Below are 21,518 nucleotides of genomic sequence, written 5' to 3' on the forward strand. Positions count from 1 at the left end.
ATGAAGTTACTTTGGAAAATCCCCTCGTCGCCACATTCCGGCGCCTTTTCGGGCATACTGAAGGAGAATTCAATGTCCAATTCACCGAACAAGCACGTCTTTTGGGACATTGCTAAACGTTGTTTAATATGTTGCTTAATATGTTGCTTAGTGGGGAAAAGAGGTGGTGCTATCTCTCTTGGCGGGTTAACTTGATTCTTGAATTTAATTGAAGTTCCCTGACTTTAATTTTATGATAATTGGGGGGGGGGGGAGCTGCTCGGAATTGGACTGGTGACTAGAACTATTAAGAGGTAGAAGGCATCATACATTTACTGTGGGCTTCAATAACCTTGAACTTGTGGAGTTGAATCCTTTAAATATTTATCCAAAGAGAAAATGCTGGAAGATCTCAGCAGGTCTGACAGCATCTGTAGGGAGAGAAAAGAGCTAACGTTTCGAGTCCAGATGATCCTTTGTCAAAGCCTTTGTCAGTTAAAAATTTAACTTGAAGAGACACATTTGCACTTTAGCACTGCTGCCTCAAGGCGCTGAGGACCCGGGTTCGATCCCGGTCCTGGATCACTGTCCGTGTGGAGTTTCCACATTCTCCCCGTGTCTACATGGGTTTCGTCCCCACAACCCAAAGATGTGTAGGATAGGTGGATTGGCCACGCTAAATTGCCCCGTAATTTGGAAAAAGGAATTGGGTAATCTAAATTTCTTTAAAATCCTACTCGCAATCCCGTTGTGCCTGGATGTCTTGCTTTATGTTGCAATCCGAGTTGAGCAGTAGAGAGAAACTGTTACAGTAAGAGAGAAGAGTTCTGCATACATACAAGTGTACACAGTGTACCGTCTTAAAATATTTTATCTAATTCTTTGATCACATCAGCTTAATTTTAAGTTTAGCTGAATTAAGATTTATTTTTAATTGTAGTTTAACTTTTTATACCTGAGGTGTAACTAAATAATCTAAAATGAGAATTTTGCAACATCTGGGTAGTTTTCTCATTTGTGCACGGCAGGTATCGCCTGTTCTGTTTTCCTTTGACGCATCTGTTTCCTACATTTTGTTTCTTCTCTTCCCGGCCCATCTCCACACCGTCCTCCTGTCCGGTTTAGAATGGGAACGAGCAAACACGAAGGCGATTGGCCGTCTACTGCCTGAAGGATGCCTACTTGCCCTTGCGGCTGTTGGAGAAGCTGATGTGCGTTATTAACTACATGGAAATGGCTAGGGTGACAGGTGTCCCCCTCCCCTACCTCCTCTCACGAGGACAGCAAATCAAAGTGGTGTCTCAGTTGCTCAGACAGGTATGAATAAGAACAAAGCTTTTTTTGAATTAAGTCATCATTAGTTAGCTGTAACATGTTCAGTGAATTTGTCACCTAACTTCCAGATGGCATGTATCTAGTTTCCAGCACTAATTGGGCAATAGTGAATGATTTAATAATAACTGTCGTGTGGAGTTTGCACATTCTCCATGTGTCAACCCAAAGATGTGCAGGGTTGGTGGATTGGCCACACTAAATTCCCTCTTGATTGGGGAAAAAAATAAAATTGGGTACTCAATTTTTAAAAAAAATCTTTATTATTGTCACAAGTAGGTTTACATTAACACTGCAATGAAGTTACTGTGAAAACCCCCACGTCGCCACACTCCGGCGCCTGTTTGGGTACACGGAGGGAGAATTCAGAATGTCCAATTTACCTAACAAGCACGTCTTTCGGGACTTTGTGTGAGGAAACCGGAGCACCCGGAGGAAACCCACGCAGACCCGGGGAGAACGTGCAGACTCCGCACAGACAGCTACCCAAGCCGGCAGTCGAACCAGAGACCCTGGCACTGTGAAGCAACAGTGCAAATCACTGTGCTACCGTGATTTGTTTGGAAATTTGGTGGGGGGGGGAGACTGATTGATGGTCAAGATATATTGCTGGAATCATTAATTTTAAAAAATATATATATTTTATTCAAATTTTTCGGTCAAACAAAAACTGTACAAAATTTTCCCTTTTGCAACTTTAAAACAATATAAATAATAATGATGACCGTTTTAAAAAAAAAAGAATAAATAATATATTAACTAGGCGGCAACTGCCAGCAACAAAAATAAAAACTAGCCAATATCCAAAATAATAAAGTCACAAAAACCAATATAAATAACTCGTATACAAACACCTGTACAAAACCCCTGAGGGCCCGAATGCCCCCCCCCCCCACCCTGGGTTGCTGCTGCTACCTTTCCCATTTCCCTTATCGTTCTGCGAGATAATCGAGGAACGGTTGCCACCGCCTGGTGAACCCTTGAGCCGAACCTCTTAGTGCGTATTTTATCCGCTCCAATTTTATAAACCCCGCCATGTCGTTTATCCAGGCCTCCACGCCTGGGGGTTTAGCTTCTTTCCACATAAGTAATATCCTTCGCCGGGCTACTAGGGACACAAAGGCTAAAACATCAGCCTCTCTCGCCTCCTGCACTCCCGGCTCGTCCGCAACCCCAAATATCGCCAACCCACAGCCTGGCTCGACCCGGACCCCCGCCACCCTTGAAAGCACATTCGCCACCCCCACCCAGAACCCATGCAGTACCGGGCATGACCAAAACATGTGGGTGTGGTTCGCTGGGCTTCCTGCGCATCTCCCGCACCTATCCTCCACTCCAAAAAATCTACTTAACCTTGCTCCAGTCATGTGCGCCCTATGTAGAACCTTGAATTGTATCAGGCTGAGCCTGGCGCATGAGGACGAAGAGTTTACCCTACTTAAGGCATCGGCCCACAGCCCCTCCTCAATCTCTTCCCCTAGCTCCTCTTCCCATTTTCCCTTCAGCTCCTCCACCATCGTCTCCCCCTCGTCTCTCATTTCTCTATATATATCTGACACCCTACCATCCCCCACCCATGCCACCGAAATCACTCTGTCCTGAATCTCTTGCGCCGGGAGCCGCGGAAATTCCCTCGCCTGTTGCCTCGCAAAAGCCCTCAGTTGCATATATCGAAATGCATTCCCCGGTGGCAACCCATATTTTTCTGTCAGTGCTCCCAGACTCGCAAACGTCCCGCCTAGGAACAAATCCTTCAATTTCACAATCCCTGCTCTCTGCCAAGCTTTAAATCCCCCATCTATCTTCCCCGGGACGAACCTGTGGTTGTTCCTTATCGGGGACCTCGCCGAGGCACCCGTCACTCCCTTATGCCGTCTCCACTGCCCCCAAATTTTCAGCGTTGCCACCACCACTGGACTTGTGGTGTATTTCTTCGGGGAGAACGGTAAAGGCGCCGTCGCTAATGCTTTTAGGCTGGTTCCCCTACAGGACGCCATCTCTAGTCTTTTCCACGCCGCTCCCTCCCCTTCCCCCATCCACTTGCATACCATTGATATGTTGGCGGCCCAATAATAGTCACTTAAGCTCGGCAGTGCCAGTCCCCCCCTATCCCTACTACGCTGCAGGAACCCCCTCTTCACTCTTGGGGTCTTCCCAGCCCATACAAAACTCATAATGCTCTTATCCACTTTCTTGAAAAAGGCCTTTGTAATCATCACAGGGAGGCACTGGAACACAAAAAGAAACCGCGGAAGGACCACCATTTTAACCGCCTGCACCCTACCCGCCAGTGACGGGCACCATGTCCCATCTCCTAAAGTCCTCTTCCATCTGCTCCACCAATCTTACTAAATTTAGCTTATGCAAGGTTCCCCAGTTCCTGGCCATCTGGATCCCTAGGTACCGAAAATCCCTTGTTACTCTCCTCAACGGAAAATCATCTATTCCCCTGCCCTGTTCCCCAGGGTGCATCACAAACCGCTCACTCTTCCCCATATTCAGTTTATATCCTGAAAATTCCCCAAACTCCCTGAGTGTCTGCATTATCTCGGGCATCCCCTCCACTGGGTCCGCGACATACAACAACAAATCATCTGCGTATAGTGATACCCGGTGCTCTTCTCCTCCCCTAAGTACTCCCCTCCACTTCCTAGAGCCCCTCAGCGCTATGGCCAGTGGCTCAATTGCCAACGCAAACAGTAACTGGGACAGAGGACATCCCTGTCTTGTCCCTCTGTATAGACGGAAGTGGTCAGATCTCTGCCTATTTGTAGTCACACTTGCCACCGGGGCCCTGTATAGAAGCTGAACCCATCCAATAAACCCCTCTCCAAATCCAAATCTCCTCAACACTTCCCACAGGTAATCCCACTCCACTCTATCAAATGCTTTCTCTGCATCCATCGCCACCACTATCTCCGCCTCCCCCTCCGGCGGGGGCATCATCATCACACCCAGCAGCCTCCGTATGTTAGTGTTCAATTGTCTCCCCTTAACAAACCCCGTTTGATCCTCGTGAACCACCCCCGGGACACAATCCTCCATCCTCGTCGCCATCACCTTGGCCAAAAGCTTGGCATCTACATTCAGGAGGGAAATAGGCCTGTATGACCCACACTGCAGCGGGTCTTTGTCCCTTTTCAAGAGCAGCGATATCGTCGCCTCCGACATCGTCGGGGGCAATGTCCCCCTTTCCCTGGCCTCATTAAAGGTTCTCGTCAGAAGCGGGGCCAGCAGGTCCACATATTTCCTATAAAATTCCACCGGGAACCCATCCGGTCCCGGGGCCTTCCCTGCCTGCATGTTCCCAATCCCTTTTACCACCTCCTCCACCTCAATCTGTGCTCCCAGTCCTGTCCTCTCCTGCTCCTCGACCGTCGGAAATTCCAACTGGTCTAGGAAGTGCATCATTCCCTCCTTCCCTTCCGGGTGCTGAGCCTTATACAGCCTCTCGTAAAATGCCTTAAACACCCCGCTCACCCTCTCCGCTCCCCGTTCCATCTCACCCTCCTCGTCCCCAACCCATCCAATCTCCCTCGCCGCCCCCCCTCTTCCTCAGTTGTTGGGCCAGTAACCGGCTCGCCTTCACTCCGTACTCATACTGCACTCCCTGTGCCTTCCTCCATTGTGCCTCCGCCTTGCCCGTGGTCAACAAATCAAATTCCGTGTGCAACCTTCGTCTTTCCCTGTATAGTCCTTCATCTGGAGCCACCGCATACTGCCTATCCACCCTCAATTTCTCTCAATAATCTCTCCCTCTCTTTGCTCTCTTGTTTCCCCTTATGGGCCCTTAAGGAAATCAGTTCCCCTCTGACCACCGCCTTCAGTGCTTCCCAGACCACTCCCACCTGAACCTCTCCGTCGTCATTAATCTCCAGATACCTTTCGATACATCTCCTTACCCTTACACACACCCCCTCGGCCGCCAACAATCCCATATCCAATCTCCACAGTGGGTGCTGTTCCTTTTCCTCTCCTACTTCCAGATCTACCAATGTGGGGCATGGTCCGAAATGGCTATAGCCGAGTACTCCGTCCCGGCCACCTTCGGGATCAGCGCCCTTCCCAGGACAAAGAAGTCTATCCGAGAATACACCTTGTGGACATGGGAGAAGAAGGAGAACTCTTTACTCCTAGGCCTAGTAAATCTCCAGGGATCTACTCCTCCCATCTGCTCCATGAAGTCCTTAAGCACCTTGGCCGCTGCTGGCCTCCTCCCGGTCCTAGACCTGGTGTCCAGCCCTGGATCCAGCACCGTGTTGAAGTCTCCCCCCATTACCAACTTTCCCGCCTCCAGGTCCGGGATACGCCCCAGCATACGCTTCATGAAGTTGGCATCATCCCAGTTCGGGGCATATACGTTCACCAGAACCACCGCCTCCCCTTCCAATCTGCCACTCACCATCACATATCTACCCCCACTGTCCGCCACTATGGTCCTCGCCTCAAACAATACCCGTTTCCCCACTAATATTGCCACCCCTCTATTTTTCGCATCCAAGCCCGAGTGAAATATCTGTCCCACCCATCCTTTTCGTAATCTGACCTGATCCGCCAGTTTCAGATGCGTCTCCTGCAGCATGACCACATCTGCCTTTAATTTCTTTAGGTGCGCAATTACCCTTGCCCTCTTAATCGGCCCATTCAGCCCTCTCCCGTTCCACGTGATCAACCGGGTTGGGGGGCTCATTAATTACCCCCCCCCCTTCGTCGACTAGCCATCCCCTTTTTTAGACCAGCTCCTCACCCGGTTCCCACGCACCCACTTGTCCCCCCAACGGTGTCCTCCCGTCCCGACCATCCCATCCCGTAGCAGCTCCCCCCTTCCCCTTAACAGCAGCAACCCAGTTACCGCCCCCCCCCCCCCCACCACTAGATCCCCCTCTAGCGTGATTGCTCCCCCCATGTTGCTTCCAGAAGTCAGCAAAACCTGGCTGACCTCGGCTTCCCCCATTTATCCTCAGCCTCCCATTGTGTAAGGCCCCCTTCCTTCCTGCGCCCCCTTTTCCCGCCACAATTACCATAGCGCGGGAGCAAAGCCCGTGCTTCCCACTCGGCCCCGCCCCTAATGGCGCAGCTCCCTCTCTCCTTCCCCCTCTCCTTTCCCCCCCCGGCGCCCACAGTTCACCATGCCCCCCCCCCCCCCCATCGAGGGGAAAGCGAAATTTTTTTCCCCCCCTTCCGATTCCCAGTCCCATGCAATCACACCACTGCTTTATTACAAAAGTTCTTTCTCTCTCCAGTCTAGTCCAGCTTCTCCTCTTCTTTTTTTAAAAATATTTTATTGAAAATTTTTGGTCAACCAACACAGTACATTGAGCATCCTTTACACAATATTATAACAACACAAATAACAATGACCTATTTTATAAACAGAAAATGAATAAATAATAAATAACAAAAATGAAAACTAGCCCTAATTGGCAACTGCCTTATCACAAGTAACACTCTCCAAAAATATAATTTAACAGTCCAATATATAATTATCTGTAGCAACGACCTATACATATTGTACAGTATATATTAACAACCCTGAGAGTCCTTCTGGTTCCTCCTCTTCCCCCCCCCCCCCCCCCCCCCGATCCTGGGCTGCTGCTGCTGCCTTTTTTCCATTCCATCTATCTTTCTGCGAGGTATTCGACGAACGGTTGCCACCGCCTGGTGAACCCTTGAGCCGACCCCCTTAGAACGAACTTAATCCACTCTAGCTTTATAAACCCTGCCATGTCATTTATCCAGGTCTCCACCCCCGGGGGCTTGGCTTCTTTCCACATTAGGAATATCCTGCGCCGGGCTACTAGGGACGCAAAGGCCAAAACATCGGCCTCTCTCGCCTCCTGCATTCCCGGCTCTTGTGCAACCCCAAATATAGCCAACCCCCAGCTTGGTTCGACCCGGACCCCCACTACTTTTGAAAGCACCTTTGTCACCCCCATCCAAAACCCCTGTAGTGCCGGGCATGACCAAAACATATGGGTATGATTCGCTGGGCTTCTCTAGCACCTCGCACACCTATCCTCCACCCCAAAAAATTTACTGAGCCGTGCTCCAGTCATATGCGCCCTGTGTAATACCTTAAACTGAATCAGGCTTAGCCTGGCACACGAGGACGACGAGTTTACCCTGCTTCGGGCATCTGCCCACAGCCCCTCCTCGATCTCCTCCCCCAGCTCTTCTTCCCATTTTCCTTTTAGTTCATCTACCATAGTCTCCCCTTCGTCCCTCATTTCCCTATATATATCTGACACCTTACCATCCCCCACCCATGTCTTTGAGATCACTCTGTCCTGCACCTCTTGTGTCGGGAGCTGCGGGAATTCCCTCACCTGTTGCCTCGCAAAAGCCCTCAGTTGCATATACCTGAATGCATTCCCTTGGGGCAACCCATATTTCTCGGTCAGCGCTCCCAGACTCGCGAACTTCCCATCCACAAACCGATCTTTCAGTTGCGTTATTCCTGCTCTTTGCCACATTCCATATCCCCCATCCATTCCCCCCGGGGCAAACCTATGGTTGTTTCTTATCGGGGACCCCCCCAAGGCTCCAGTCTTTCCCCTATGCCATCTCCACTGTCCCCAAATCTTCAGTGTAGCCACCACCACCGGGCTTGTGGTGTAGTTCCTCGGTGAGAACGGCAATGGGGCTGTCACCATAGCCTGTAGGCTAGTCCCCCTACAGGACGCCCTCTCTAATCTCTTCCACGCCGCTCCCTCCTCCTCTCCCATCCACTTACTCACCATTGAAATATTAGCTGCCCAATAATACTCACTTAGGCTCGGTAGTGCCAGCCCCCGCCTATCCCTGCTACGCTGTAAGAATCCCTTCCTCACTCTCGGGGTCTTCCCGGCCCACACAAAACCCATGATGCTCTTTTCAATCCTTTTTTAAAAAAGCCTTTGTGATCACCACCGGAAGGCACTGAAACACAAAGAGGAATCTCGGGAGGACCACCATCTTAACCGCCTGCACCCTCCCTGCCAGTGACAGGGATACCATATCCCATCTCTTGAAATCCTCCTCCATTTGTTCCACCAACCGCGTTAAATTTAACCTATGCAATGTGCCCCAATTCTTGGCTACCTGGATCCCCAGGTAACGAAAGTCCCTTGTTACCTTCCTCAACGGTAGGTCCTCTATTTCTCTACTCTGCTCCCCTGGATGCACCACAAACAACTCGCTTTTCCCCATGTTCAATTTATAACCTGAAAAATCCCCAAACTCTCCAAGTATCCGCATTATTTCTGGCATCCCCTCCGCCGGGTCTGCCACATATAGTAACAAATCGTCCGTATACAAAGATATATGTATATATCGGTGTTCTTCTCCTCCTCTAAGTACTCCCCTCCACTTCTTGGAACCCCTCAACGCTATCGCCAGGGGCTCAATCGCCAGTGCAAACAATAATGGGGACAAAGGGCATCCCTGCCTTGTCCCTCTATGGAGCCGAAAATATGCAGATCCCCGTCCATTCGTGACCACGCTCGCATCGGGGCCCTATACAACAGCTGCACCCATCTAACATACCCCTCTCCAAAACCAAATCTCCTCAACACCTCCCACAAATAATCCCACTCCACTCTATCAAATGCTTTCTCGGCATCCATCGCCACTACTATCTCCGTTTCCCCCTCTGGTGGGGGCATCATCATTACCCCTAACAGCCTCCGTATATTCGTGTTCAGCTGTCTCCCCTTCACAAACCCAGTTTGGTCCTCGTGGACCACCCCCGGGACATATTCCTCTATTCTCATTGCCATTACCTTGGCCAGGATCTTGGCATCTACATTTAGGAGGGAAATAGGTCTATAGGACCCGCATTGTAGCGGGTCCTTTTCCTTCTTTAAGAGAAGCGATATCGTTGCTTCAGACATAGTCGGGGGCAGTTGTCCCCTTTCCTTTGCCTCATTAAAGGTCCTCGTCAATACCGGGGCGAGCAAGTCCACATATTTTCTATAGAATTCGACTGGGAATCCATCCGGTCCCGGGGCCTTTCCCGCCTGCATGCTCCTAATTCCTTTCACCACTTCTTCTACCTCGATCTGTGCTCCCAGTCCCACCCTTTCCTGCTCTTCCACCTTGGGAAATTCCAGCCGATCCAAAAAGCCCATCATTCTCTCCCTCCCATCCGGGGGTTGAGCTTCATATAATTTTTTATAAAATGTCTTGAACACCCCATTCACTCTCTCCGCTCCCCGCTCCATCTCTCCTTCCTCATCCCTCACTCTCCCTATTTCCCTCGCTGCTCCCCTTTTCCTCAATTGGTGTGCCAGCAACCTGCTCGCCTTCTCCCCATATTCGTACTGTACACCCTGTGCCTTCCTCCATTGTGCCTCTGCAGTGCCCGTAGTCAGCAAGTCAAATTCTACATGTAGCCTTTGCCTTTCCCTGTACAGTCCCTCCTCCGGTGCTTCCGCATATTGTCTGTCCACCCTCAAAAGTTCTTGCAGCAACCGCTCTCGTTCCTTACTCTCCTGCTTCCCTTTATGTGCCCTTATTGATATCAGCTCCCCTCTAACCACCGCCTTCAGCGCCTCCCAGACCACTCCCACCTGGACCTCCCAATTATCATTGAGTTCCAAATACTTTTCAATGCACCCCCTCACCCTTAGACACACACCCTCATCTGCCATTAGTCCCATGTCCATTCTCCAGGGTGGGCGCCCTCCTGTTTCCTCCCTAATCTCCAAGTCTACCCAGTGTGGAGCGTGATCCGAAATGGCTATAGCCGTATACTCCGTTCCCCTCACCTTCGGGATCAACGCCCTTCCCAGCACAAAAAAGTCTATTCGCGAGTAGACTTTATGGACATAGGAGAAAAACGAGAACTCGTTACTCCTAGGTCTGCTAAATCTCCACGGGTCTACACCTCTCATCTGCTCCATAAAATCTTTAAGTACCTTGGCTGCTGCCGGCCTCCTTCCAGTCCTGGACTTCGACCTATCCAGCCCTGGTTCCAACACCGTATTAAAATCTCCCCCCATTATCAGCTTTCCCATCTCTAGGTCCGGAATGCGTCCTAGCATCCGCCTCATAAAATTGGCATCATCCCAGTTCGGGGCATATACGTTTACCAAAACCACCGTCTCCCCCTGTAGTTTGCCACTCACCATCACGTATCTGCCCCCGTTATCCGCCACTATAGTCTTTGCCTCGAACATTACCCGCTTCCCCACTAATATAGCCACCCCCCTGTTTTTCGCATCTAGCCCCGAATGGAACACCTGCCCCACCCATCCTTTGCGTAGCCTAACCTGGTCTATCAGTTTCAGGTGCGTTTCCTGTAACATAACCACATCTGCCTTAAGTTTCTTCAGGTGTGCGAGTACCCGTGCCCTCTTTATCGGCCCGTTCAGCCCTCTCACGTTCCACGTGATCAGCCGAGTTGGGGGGCTTCCTACCCCCCCCTTGTCGATTAGCCATCCCCTTTTTCCAGCTCCTCACCCGGTTCCCACGCAGCTGTATCTCCCCCAGGCGGTGCCCCCCCCGCCCATCCTCTCCCATACCAGCTCCCCCCTCTCCCCAGCAGCAGCAACCCAGTAATTCCCCCCTCCCCCCCCCCCCCCCCCCCCCCCCCCCCCGCTAGATCCCCCGCTAGCGTAATTGCTCCCCCCATGTTGCTCCCAGAAGTCAGCAAACTCTGGCCAACCTCGGCTTCCCCCCGTGACCTCGGCTCGCACCCTCCTTCCTGCTTCTCTATTCCCGCCATGATTATCATAGCGCGGGAACCAAGCCCGTGCTTCTCCCTTGGCCCCGCCCCCAATGGCCAACGCCCCATCTCCTCCACATCCCCTCCTCCCCCCATCACCACCTGTGGAAGAGAGAAAAGTTACCACATCGCAGGATTAGTACATAAAACTCCTCTTCCCCCTCTTCGCCCCCCCGCATTCGCCCCACCACTTTGTTCAAACGTTCTTTTTAATAACCCGCTCATTCCAGTTTTTCTTCCACAATAAAAGTCCACGCTTCATCCGCCGTCTCAAAGTAGTGGTGCCTCCCTCGATATGTGACCCACAGTCTTGCCGGTTGCAGCATTCCAAATTTCATCTTTTTATGAAGCACCGCCTTGGCCTGATTAAAGCTCGCCCTCCTTCTCGCCACCTCCGCACACCAGTCTTGATAAACGCGGATCACCGCGTTCTCCCATTTACTGCTCCGAGTTTTCTTTGCCCATCTAAGGACCATTTCTCTATCCTTAAAATGGAGGAATCTCACCACTATGGCTCTGGGAATTTCTCCTGCTCTCGGTCCTCGCGCCATCACTCGGTATGCTCCCTCCACCTCCAACGGACCCGCCGGGGCCTCCGCTCCCATTAACGAGTGCAGCATCGTGCTCACATATGCCCCGACGTCCGCTCCCTCCGCACCTTCAGGAAGACCAAGTATCCTCAGGTTGTTCCTCCTTGCGTTGTTCTCCAGTGCCTCCAACCTTTCCACACATCGTTTCTGATGTGCCTCATGCATCTCCGTCTTCACCACCAGGCCCTGTATGTCGTCCTCATTCTCGGCTGCCTTTGCCTTCACGACTCGAAGCTCCCGCTCCTGGGTCTTTTGTTCCTCCTTTAGCCCTTCGATCGCCTGTAGTATCGGGGCCAACAGCTCTTTCTTCATTTCCTTTTTGATCTCTTCCACACAGCATTTCAAGAACTCTTGTTGTTCAGGGCCCCATGTTAAACTGCCACCTTCCGACGCCATCTTGGTTTTTGCTTGCCTTCCTTGCCGCTGCTCTAAAGGATCCACTGCAATCCGGCCACTTTCTCCTCCTTTTTCCATCCGTATCCAGGGGGGATTCCCTTCTGGTTTACCGCACAGTGTTTTTAGCCGTCAAAATTGCCGTTGGGGCTCCTATCAAGAGCCCAAAGGTCTGTTTCACCGGGAGCTGCCGAAACGTGCGACTCAGCTGGTCATCGCCGCACCCGGAAGTCCAGCTTCTCCTCTTCAATGAATGTCCACGCCTCTTCTGCCGTCTCGAAGTAGTGGTGTTTCCCTTGATGTGTAACCCACAATCTCGCCGGCTGCAGCATACCAAATTTAACTTTCTTTCTATGGAGCACCGCCTTGGCCCGATTGAAACTCGCCCTCCTTCTCGCCACCTCCGCACTCCAATCCTGGTACACGCGGATCACCGCGTTCTCCCACCTGCAGCTCCGTGTCTTTTTCGCCCATCTCAGGACCATCTCCCTGTCTCGTGTGTCTCTGTCTTCACCACCAGGCCCTGTATTTCGTCCTCATTTTCGGCAGCCTTTGCCTTCACACCACGAAGCTCCAATTCTTGGGTCTTCTGCGCCTGCTTTAGCCCCTCAATCGCCTGCAGCATCGGGGCCAGCACCTCCTTCTTTAGCTCCTCAACACATCTCCGAAGGAACTCTTGCTGTTCCGGGCCCCATACCAAACGGCCTCCCTCCGCTGCCATCTTGCTTTGTGCTTCCCTTCCTTGCCGCTGCTCCAGAAGATCCTCTGCAATCCGGCCACTATTATCTCCTTTCTCCATGTACATCCGGGGGGACTCCCTTCTGTTTCACCGCACAATGGGTTTAGCCGTCAAAAATTGCCGTTGGGGCTCCCAATAAGAGCCCAAAAGTCCGTTCGAACGGGAGGTGCCGAAACGTGAGACCTAGCTGGTGATCGCCGCACCCGGAAGTCCCTGGAATCATTAATTAGCAACTAGCTTGATGCTGAACCAAAGAGCAAAATGTGGGATCTGTTCTATTACACTGCATTATCTGCCTTGACCTGCTTAAGTATAGAGGTTTGTCCAACTTTCTTGAGCTGCCTGTAGCCTTTGGCTCGGTTAACCACACCACCCTTCAACTCCTCTCATCCATCATTTAGCTGGGTGGGATTGTTCTTTCTGGTTCTATTCTCAATTACCCAGTCATGGCCAGAGAATCACCTGAAATGGCCTCTCTCACGGTTAGGTGGCATCCCTTGTCTCCTTCCTGTTTAGCATCCACCATTGTGTTTTCTGATGATGCCACCATCAGATTGGACATGTACACTGATAACAGACATCCGGTTCTACCTCACCACCCATCTCTTTTAAATATCTTTTTTATTATAAAAGAATATTTCATTACTATAAGATAAATCCACAATAGCTACAAATATATACAGAGACAGTGCATGAATAACACATTCCAACCATGATCAGCCCTACTAACCCCACCCCTTGCACATATCACAGGAGACCGCCTGTCGCCTCAGCTGGTGCGCTAAAAGGCGACTGGCCTTCTCCCCGTGTTCATAAAAGGTCGAGCGTTGCAGCTGACCCCACCGCTTTACCCGTCGGGAGTAGTTCAAACTCCGTCAGCAACTTCTTCCTACCCGCCAACAACCCCGGTGTAGGGGCAGTCGAGCACTGGCGGTCCACCTCTAGGGTGGAGTCCACCAGTCTCTGCTGCTCCACCCTCCGCTCCCTGTGTGACTTTTAGAAATGATCTCTCCCCGAATGACCAACTTGAGGACCTCGCACAACGTAGATGGGAGATAGTGTCGCTCTTGTTTAACATGACGTACTCCCCAATGGCAAAGATTCTACACTCACAGAAACCTTTATCTGCCAACAACCTTGTGTCCCATCTTCATGGCGGGCGTTGAGGGGGAACTGGCTCAAACTACAAAATATGGAGCATGATTTGAGATAACAATTGCCTCGTACCTTGCCCTCTTTACCCCAGGAAGAAGAGACCCACCCAAGCCTTAGTCACTGTCAGAAAACCCTCCCAGTGCCACCTGGACACCTTGGCAGTGCCAGGCTGGCACCCAGGTGGCACTGCCAGGGTGCACCCTTATCAGAGGGCAAGCACCTGGGGGCCTCTGATCCCCTGGGAGACCCCCACGAGTGCCGTCCCCTCTGGTCCCCGTTTGTGGTGACCAGCACTGAATGGCGCTCGCCCGAGTTCTGCCAAGGCCCAGAGGCAGATTTCGCGAGCCGGGTTGATCCCGGAAGAGAGATCACCCGGCATCTACCTGACACGCTGCGCCGCCTTTCGGGCGCAACGTGGCCGGTAGATCTCTCCCATTATCTTTGGTTGCTGCTGTAAACTCCACCTGAGCTGAGCTTCTGACAACATAATCTGCTCTATCACCAAGATCGCTTAATTGCAGCATCGCCCATCTCCACCCTGCTTCTACTCGTTTGCTGGCGAAATCATCATCTGTGCTTTTGTTAACTCTACAGCTGACTATTGCTGTGCTTTTTTGGCCGGCCTCTCATCTTCCATGTGGCAAAACCTGAGCTCATCTACAATTCTACCCAGCCGTGTCCTAACCCGCAACAAATCCCGTTCAACAATCACCCCTGTGCTCCCTGGCTTGATTGGCTCTCAGTCCAACAGCGCCTCAATTTTAAAACTTTCATCCTTGTTTTCAAATCCCTCCATGGTGACGACACTCCCTCGAATCCGATACCCCTGCGGTCGTCCAAGACCTCTGCATTCCTCAAATTCTGGCCTCCAGCACGCACCCCCCCCCCCCCCCCCCCCCCCCCCCCCCCCCCCCACAAACATTTAATCACTCTACCATTGGTGACCTGCGGCTGCTGGGCTCAAAACTCTGGAATTCTCTCCCTACTCTACTCTGCTCGTCTAAGATGCTCCTTAAAATTAACCAATTTGTCTAATCTTTTAGTTGTCCATTCTAATATCCCTGCGGCTCAGTGTTAAACTTTGTTTGCTGAAGCTGCTCTGATGATGATCAGCGCATTTTACGAAATCAGAGGTACTTTAATTGTTGTGGTGGTAAGGCTGAGGCAGCCAGGTGGCAAATAACGTTGCAAGAAATTATGAATTTAGGCTTTTTCTGCCGGTGCAAGGTTGCGTAGAAGTAAAAAAAAAAATAACACCGGTTCCCGTGAACTTGCCTCGTGATCTTTGCTGCATTAAAAAAATATACAGTTAATTGTCACTTGAAAAAAATAAATAATTTGAAAAGCATCCCCTGGGTTGATGTGGCAAAATGAGTTTGGTGTGTTTAATCTTCTTTCTGTTGCTAGGCAATGAAGCACGACCTGGTGATGCCTGTGGTCAAAACAGAGGGTGGAGAGGACTACATTGGAGCCACTGTCATCGAGCCAGCTAAAGGGTACAGCCTGGATCGGCGAGAATGTCTCTCTCTCTTCTCTCTCTCTCTCTCTCTCTCTCTCTCTCTCTCTCTCTCTCTCTCTCTCTCTCTCTCTCTCTTCCTCTTCCTCTCCCTCCTCCTCCTCCTCCTCCTCCTCCTCCCCCCCCCCCCCCTCAGGCTAAGAATTCTGAGTAACTGATATGACTAGGCAAATCTGTTTCCCTTGTGGCTGCCACCCTATATTAGAACATAGAACAATACAGCGCAGTACAGGCCCTTCGGCCCACGATGTTGCACCGAAACAAAAGCCATCTAACCTACACTATGCCATTATCATCCATATGTTTATCCAATAAACTTTTAAATGCCCTCAATGTTGGCGAGTTCACTACTGTAGCAGGTAGGGCATTCCACGGCCTCACTACTCTTTGCGTAAAGAACCTACCTCTGACCTCTGTCCTATATCTATTACCCCTCAGTTTAAAGTTATGTCCCCTCATGCCAGCCATATCCATCCGCGGGAGAAGGCTCTCACTGTCCACCCTATCCAACCCCCTGATCATTTTGTATGCCTCTATTAAGTCTCCTCTTAACCTTCTTCTCTCCAACGAAAACAACCTCAAGTCCATCAGCCTTTCCTCATAAGATTTTCCCTCCATACCAGGCAACATCCTGGTAAATCTCCTCTGCACCCACTCCAAAGCCTCCACGTCCTTCCTATAGTGCGGTGACCAGAACTGTACGCAATACTCCAAATGCGGTCGTACCAGAGTTCTGTACAGCTGCAACATGACCTCCCGACTTCGGAACTCAATCCCTCTACCAATAAAGGCCAACACTCCATAGGCCTTCTTCACAACCCTATCAACCTGGGTGGCAACTTTCAGGGATCTATGTACATGGACACCTAGATCCCTCTGCTCATCCACACTTTCAAGAACTTTACCATTAGCCAAATATTCCGCATTCCTGTTATTCCTTCCAAAGTGAATCACCTCACACTTCTCTACATTAAACTCCATTTGCCACCTCTCAGCCCAGCTCTGCAGCTTATCTATATCCCTCTGTAACCTGCTACATCCTTCCACACTATCGACAACACCACCGACTTTAGTATCGTCTGCAAATTTACTCACCCACCCTTCTGCGCCTTCCTCTAGGTCATTGATAAAAATGACAAACAGCAACGGCCCCAGAACAGATCCTTGTGGTACTCCACTTGTGACTGTACTCCATTCTGAACATTTCCCATCAACCACCACCCTCTGTCTTCTTTCAGCTAGCCAATTTCTGATCCACATCTCTAAATCACCCTCAATCCCCAGCCTCCGTATTTTTTGCAATAGCCTACCATGGGGAACCTTATCAAACGCTTTGCTGAAATCCATATACACCACATCAACTGCTCTACCCTCGTCTACCTGTTCAGTCACCTTCTCAAAGAACTCAATAAGGTTTGTGAGGCATGACCTACCCTTCACAAAGCCATGCTGACTATCCCTGATCATATTATTCCTATCTAGATGATTATAAATCTTGTCTCTTATAATCCCCTCCAAGACTTTACCCACTACAGACGTGAGGCTCACCGGTCTATAGTTGCCGGGGTTGTCTCTGCTCCCCTTTTTGAACAAAGGGACCACATTTGCTATCCTCCAGTCCTCTGGCACTATTCCTGTATCCAATGATGACATAAAAATCAAAGCCAATGGTCCAGCAATCTCTTCCCTGGCCTCCCAGAGAATCCTAGGATAAATCCCATCAGGTCCCGGGGACTTATCTATTTTCAGCCTGTCCAGAATTGCCAACACCTCTTCCCTACGTACCTCAATGCCATCTAATCTATTTACCTGGAGCTCAGCATTCTCCTCCACAACATTATCTTTTTCCTGAGTGAATACTGACGAAAAATATTCATTTAGTATCTCGCCTATCTCTTCAGACTCCACACACAATTTCCCATCCCTGTCCTTGACTGGTCCTACTCTTTCCCTAGTCATTCGCTTATTCCTGACATACCTATAGAAAGCTTTTGGGTTTTCCTTGATCCTTCCTGCCAAATACTTCTCATGTCCCCTCCTTGCTCGTCTTAGCTCTCTCTTTAGATCCTTTCTCGCTACCTTGTAACTATCCATCGCCCCAACCGAAACTTCACACTTCATCTTCACATAGGCCTCCTTCTTCCTCTTAACAAGAGATTCCACTTCCTTGGTAAACCACGATTCCCTCGCTCGACGCCTTCCTCCCTGTCTGACCGGTACATACTTATCAAGAACACGCAGTAGCTGATCCTTGAACAAGCCCCACTTATCCAGTGTGCCCAACACTTGCAGTCTACTTCTCCACCTTATCCCCACCAAGTCACGTCTAATGGCATCATAATTGCCCTTCCCCCAGCTATAACTCTTGCCCTGCGGTGTATACTTATCCCTTTCCATCATTAACGTAAACGTCACCGAATTGTGGTCACTGTCCCCAAAGTGCTCTCCTACCTCCAAATCCAACACCTGGCCTGGTTCATTACCCAAAACCAAATCCAACGTGGCCTCGCCTCTTGTTGGCCTGTCAACATATTGTTTCAGGAAACCCTCCTGCACACACTGTACAAAAAACGACCCATCTATTGTACTCGAACTATATCTTTTCCAGTCAATATTTGGAAAGTTAAAGTCTCCCATAATAACTACCCTGTTACTTTCACTCATATCCAGAATCATCTTCGCCATCCTTTCCTCTACATCCCTAGAACTATTAGGAGGCCTATAAAAAAACTCCCAACAGGGTGACCTCTCCTTTCCTGTTTCTAACTTCAGCCCATACTACCTCGGAAGAAGAGTCCCCATCTAGCATCCTCTCCGCCACCGTAATACTGCTCTTGACTAGCAGCGCCACACCTCCCCCTCTTTTGCCTCCTTCTCTGAGCTTACTAAAACACCTAAACCCCGGAACCTGCAACATCCATTCCTGTCCCTGCTCTATCCATGTCTCCGAAATGGCCAGAACATCGAAGTCCCAGGTACCAACCCATGCTGCCAGTTCCCCTACCTTGTTTCGTATACTCCTGGCATTGAAGTAGACACACTTCAAACCACCTACCTGAACACTGGCCCCCTCCTGCGACGTCAAATCTGTGCTCCTGACCTCTATACTCTCATTCTCCCTTACCCTAAAACTACAATCCAGGTTCCCATGCCCCTGCTGCATTAGTTTAAACCCCCCCAAAGAGCACTAACAAATCTCCCCCCCCAGGATATTTGTGCCCCTCAGGTTCAGATGTAGACCATCCTGTCTGTAGAGGTCCCACCTTCCCCAGAAAGAGCCCCAGTTATCCAAAAATCTGAATCCCTCCCGCCTGCACCATCCCTGTAGCCACGTGTTTAAATGCTCTCTCTCCCTATTCCTCATCTCACTATCACGTGGCACGGGCAACAACCCAGAGATAACAACTCTGTTTGTTCTAGTTCTGAGCTTCCATCCTAGCTCCCTGAAAGCCTGCCTGACATCCTTGTCCCCTTTCCTACCTATGTCGTTAGTGCCAATGTGGACCACGACTTGGGGCTGCTCCCCCTCCCCCCTAAGGACCCGGAAAACACGATCCGAGACATCACGTACCCTTGCACCTGGGAGGCAACATACCAAACGTGAGTCTCTCACGCTCCCACAAAATCTCCTATCTGTGCCCCTGACTATAGAGTCCCCAATTACTAATGCTCTGCTCCTCTCCCCCCTTCCCTTCTGAGCAACAGGGACAGACTCCGTGCCAGAGGCCCGTACCCCATGGCTTACCCCTGGTAAGTCTCCCCCCCCCCCACAAGTATCCAAAGCGGTATACTTGTTTCTCAGGGGAACGACCACAGGGGATCCCTGCACTGACTGCTTTTTCCCAGTCCCTCTTACAGTTACCCACCTATCTCCAATCTTTGGTGTAACTAATTCCCTGAAGCTGCTATCTATGATTGGTATATTGATTAATATTCTCCTTATTAATCAATAACACCTATGCAAAAGGGGAACAATATGAGGAATGGGGCAAAATTCATGACCTTCCCTGCCACTATTTTATATCGATGGATGCTCTTTGCCTCTATTGGTAATTGAATGTTATTACTACATTTCAGGGGCAGCACGGTGGCGCAGTGGGTTAGCCCTGCAGTCTCACGGCGCCGAAGTCCCAGGTTCGATCCCGCCTCTGCCTCACTGTACGTGTGGAGTTTGCACATTCTCCCCGTGTCTGCGTGGGTCCCCCTCCCCCCCACACACACACACACAACCCAATGATGTGCAGGCTAGGTGGATTGGCCACACTTAATTGCCCCTTAATTGGAAAAATGAATTGGATACTCTACATTTTTTTTTTAATTACTACATTTCGGTATATATTTTCCACGGGGTTCTTTTTGTTTTAGTTTGTTTTTATTCATTCAAGGAACGTGGCTGTCGCTAGTTGGGACAGCATTTGTTGCCCGTCGCTAATTGCCACTGCGAAGGTGGTGGTGAGTTGCTGCCTTGAGCCGCTGCAGCCCAGGTGACGTAGCTGCACTCGCGCTGTTGTTAGGGTGGGAATTCCAGGATTTCGACTCAGTGACAGCAAAGGAATAGGGATAAAGTCCCAAGTCAATGTGGTGGGTGATTTGGAGGGGAACTTCCAGGCAGTGCTGTTCCATTCGTCTACTGCCCTTGTCTGTCTAGATGGTTAGTGGTTGTGGGTTTGGCAGATGCTGTCTGAGGAGTCTTGTTTTATTTTCTTGCAGTGCATCTTGTAGATGGTACACAGGGCTGCCACTGTTTGTCAGTGGTGGTGGGAGTGAATGTTTATGGAAGGGGAGCAAATCAGGCGGGGCTGCTTTGCACTGGATGGTGTCGAGCTTCTCGAGTATTAATAATAATAATCTTTTATTGTCACAAGTATGAAGTTACTGTGTAAAGCCCCTAGTCGCCACATTCCGGCGCCTGTTCGGGTAAGCTGGTTGGGGAATTGAACCCACGCTGCTGGCCTTGTTCTGCATTACAAACCAGCTGTCTAGCCCACGGAGCTAAACCAGCCCTAATTGTTGGGGCTGCTGCACTCATCCAGGCAAGTGGGGAGTATTCCATCACACTCCTGAGTTGTACCTTGTAGATGGTGGACAGGATTTGGGGAGTCAGGAGGTGAGTTTTGCCGCAGGATCCCTCACCTGTAACCCGCTTTTGTGGCACCTGTCTTTATATGGTAACCCCTAGGATGTTGATAGTGGGGGATTCAGCGATGGTAATGCCATTGAATGTAAGAAAGCATACTGCATGTTTTTATCTCCTAAGGAAAACAAAGCAGCTGATTGGGCGAGTACAGTTATATATTCTATAATAACAAGGAGCGGAGAAGACATACTAGTTAATATTATTTGATACCACACTTTAAAGGAGCAAGACATGGCGGGAGAGCTCAATGCCCAATGTGGCCTGCTCTTCTTGCTCCATGTGGGAGACCAGGACCATTTCCAGTTCCCAGGACCAGCATTTGCGCAGGAAGTGTCTCCAGCTGCAGCTCCTGGAAGCCCAGGTTTTGGAGCTGGAGCAGTGGAGCACCCGTGAGGTGGAGAATATCGTGGATAGCAGGTACAGCGTGGTGGTCACACTCCACTGGCTGGAAGGAAATGGGTGACCACCAGGCAGAGCAAGAGCACTAGGTAGGCAGTGGAGGAATCTCCTGTGGGCAAGTGGGCAAACCAATGGCAGATGCAGAATAATTTGGGTAAGCGTGAGGTTATTCATTTTGGAAGCAAAAACAGGAAGGCAGATTACTCCCCGAATGGTTGTAAATTGGGAGAAGGGAGTATGCAACGGGACCTGGGTGTTCTTGTGCACCATTCGCGGAAGGTAAGCATGCAGGTGCAGCAGGCGGTAAAGAAGGCTAATGGTATGTTGACCTTCATTGCAAGAGGTTTTGAAGCAGGGATGTGTTGCTGCAACTGTACAGTGCCTTGGTGAGGCCACACTTGGAGTATTGTGTGCAGTTTTGGTCTCTTTCTCTGAGTAAGGATGTTCTTGCTCTCGAGGGAGTGCAGCGAAGGTTTACCAGACTGATTCCAAGGATGGCGGGACTGTCATATGAGGAGAAGGTGACGAGGTCGGGATTGTCCTCGCTGGAGTTCAGAAGAATAAGGGGGGAC

At 50.3% G+C, this 21,518-nt stretch overlaps 1 protein-coding gene across 2 annotated transcripts in view; it reads left to right on the plus strand.

The window, feature by feature from the left end:
* LOC140403966 (DNA polymerase delta catalytic subunit-like) overlaps positions 1-21,518 on the plus strand; it is a 306,416-nt gene that overhangs the window by 173,395 nt on the left and 111,503 nt on the right. For both annotated transcript variants that reach the window (XM_072492263.1, XM_072492264.1), the window contains exons 22-23: positions 1,105-1,296; positions 15,302-15,390. In XM_072492263.1, coding sequence (XP_072348364.1) covers positions 1,105-1,296; positions 15,302-15,390 — 281 coding nt within the window. The remainder of the gene's footprint in view (positions 1-1,104; positions 1,297-15,301; positions 15,391-21,518) is intronic.

This window comes from Scyliorhinus torazame, chromosome 29 (genome assembly GCF_047496885.1).
Source record: "Scyliorhinus torazame isolate Kashiwa2021f chromosome 29, sScyTor2.1, whole genome shotgun sequence".
Classification (NCBI taxonomy): domain Eukaryota; kingdom Metazoa; phylum Chordata; class Chondrichthyes; order Carcharhiniformes; family Scyliorhinidae; genus Scyliorhinus; species Scyliorhinus torazame.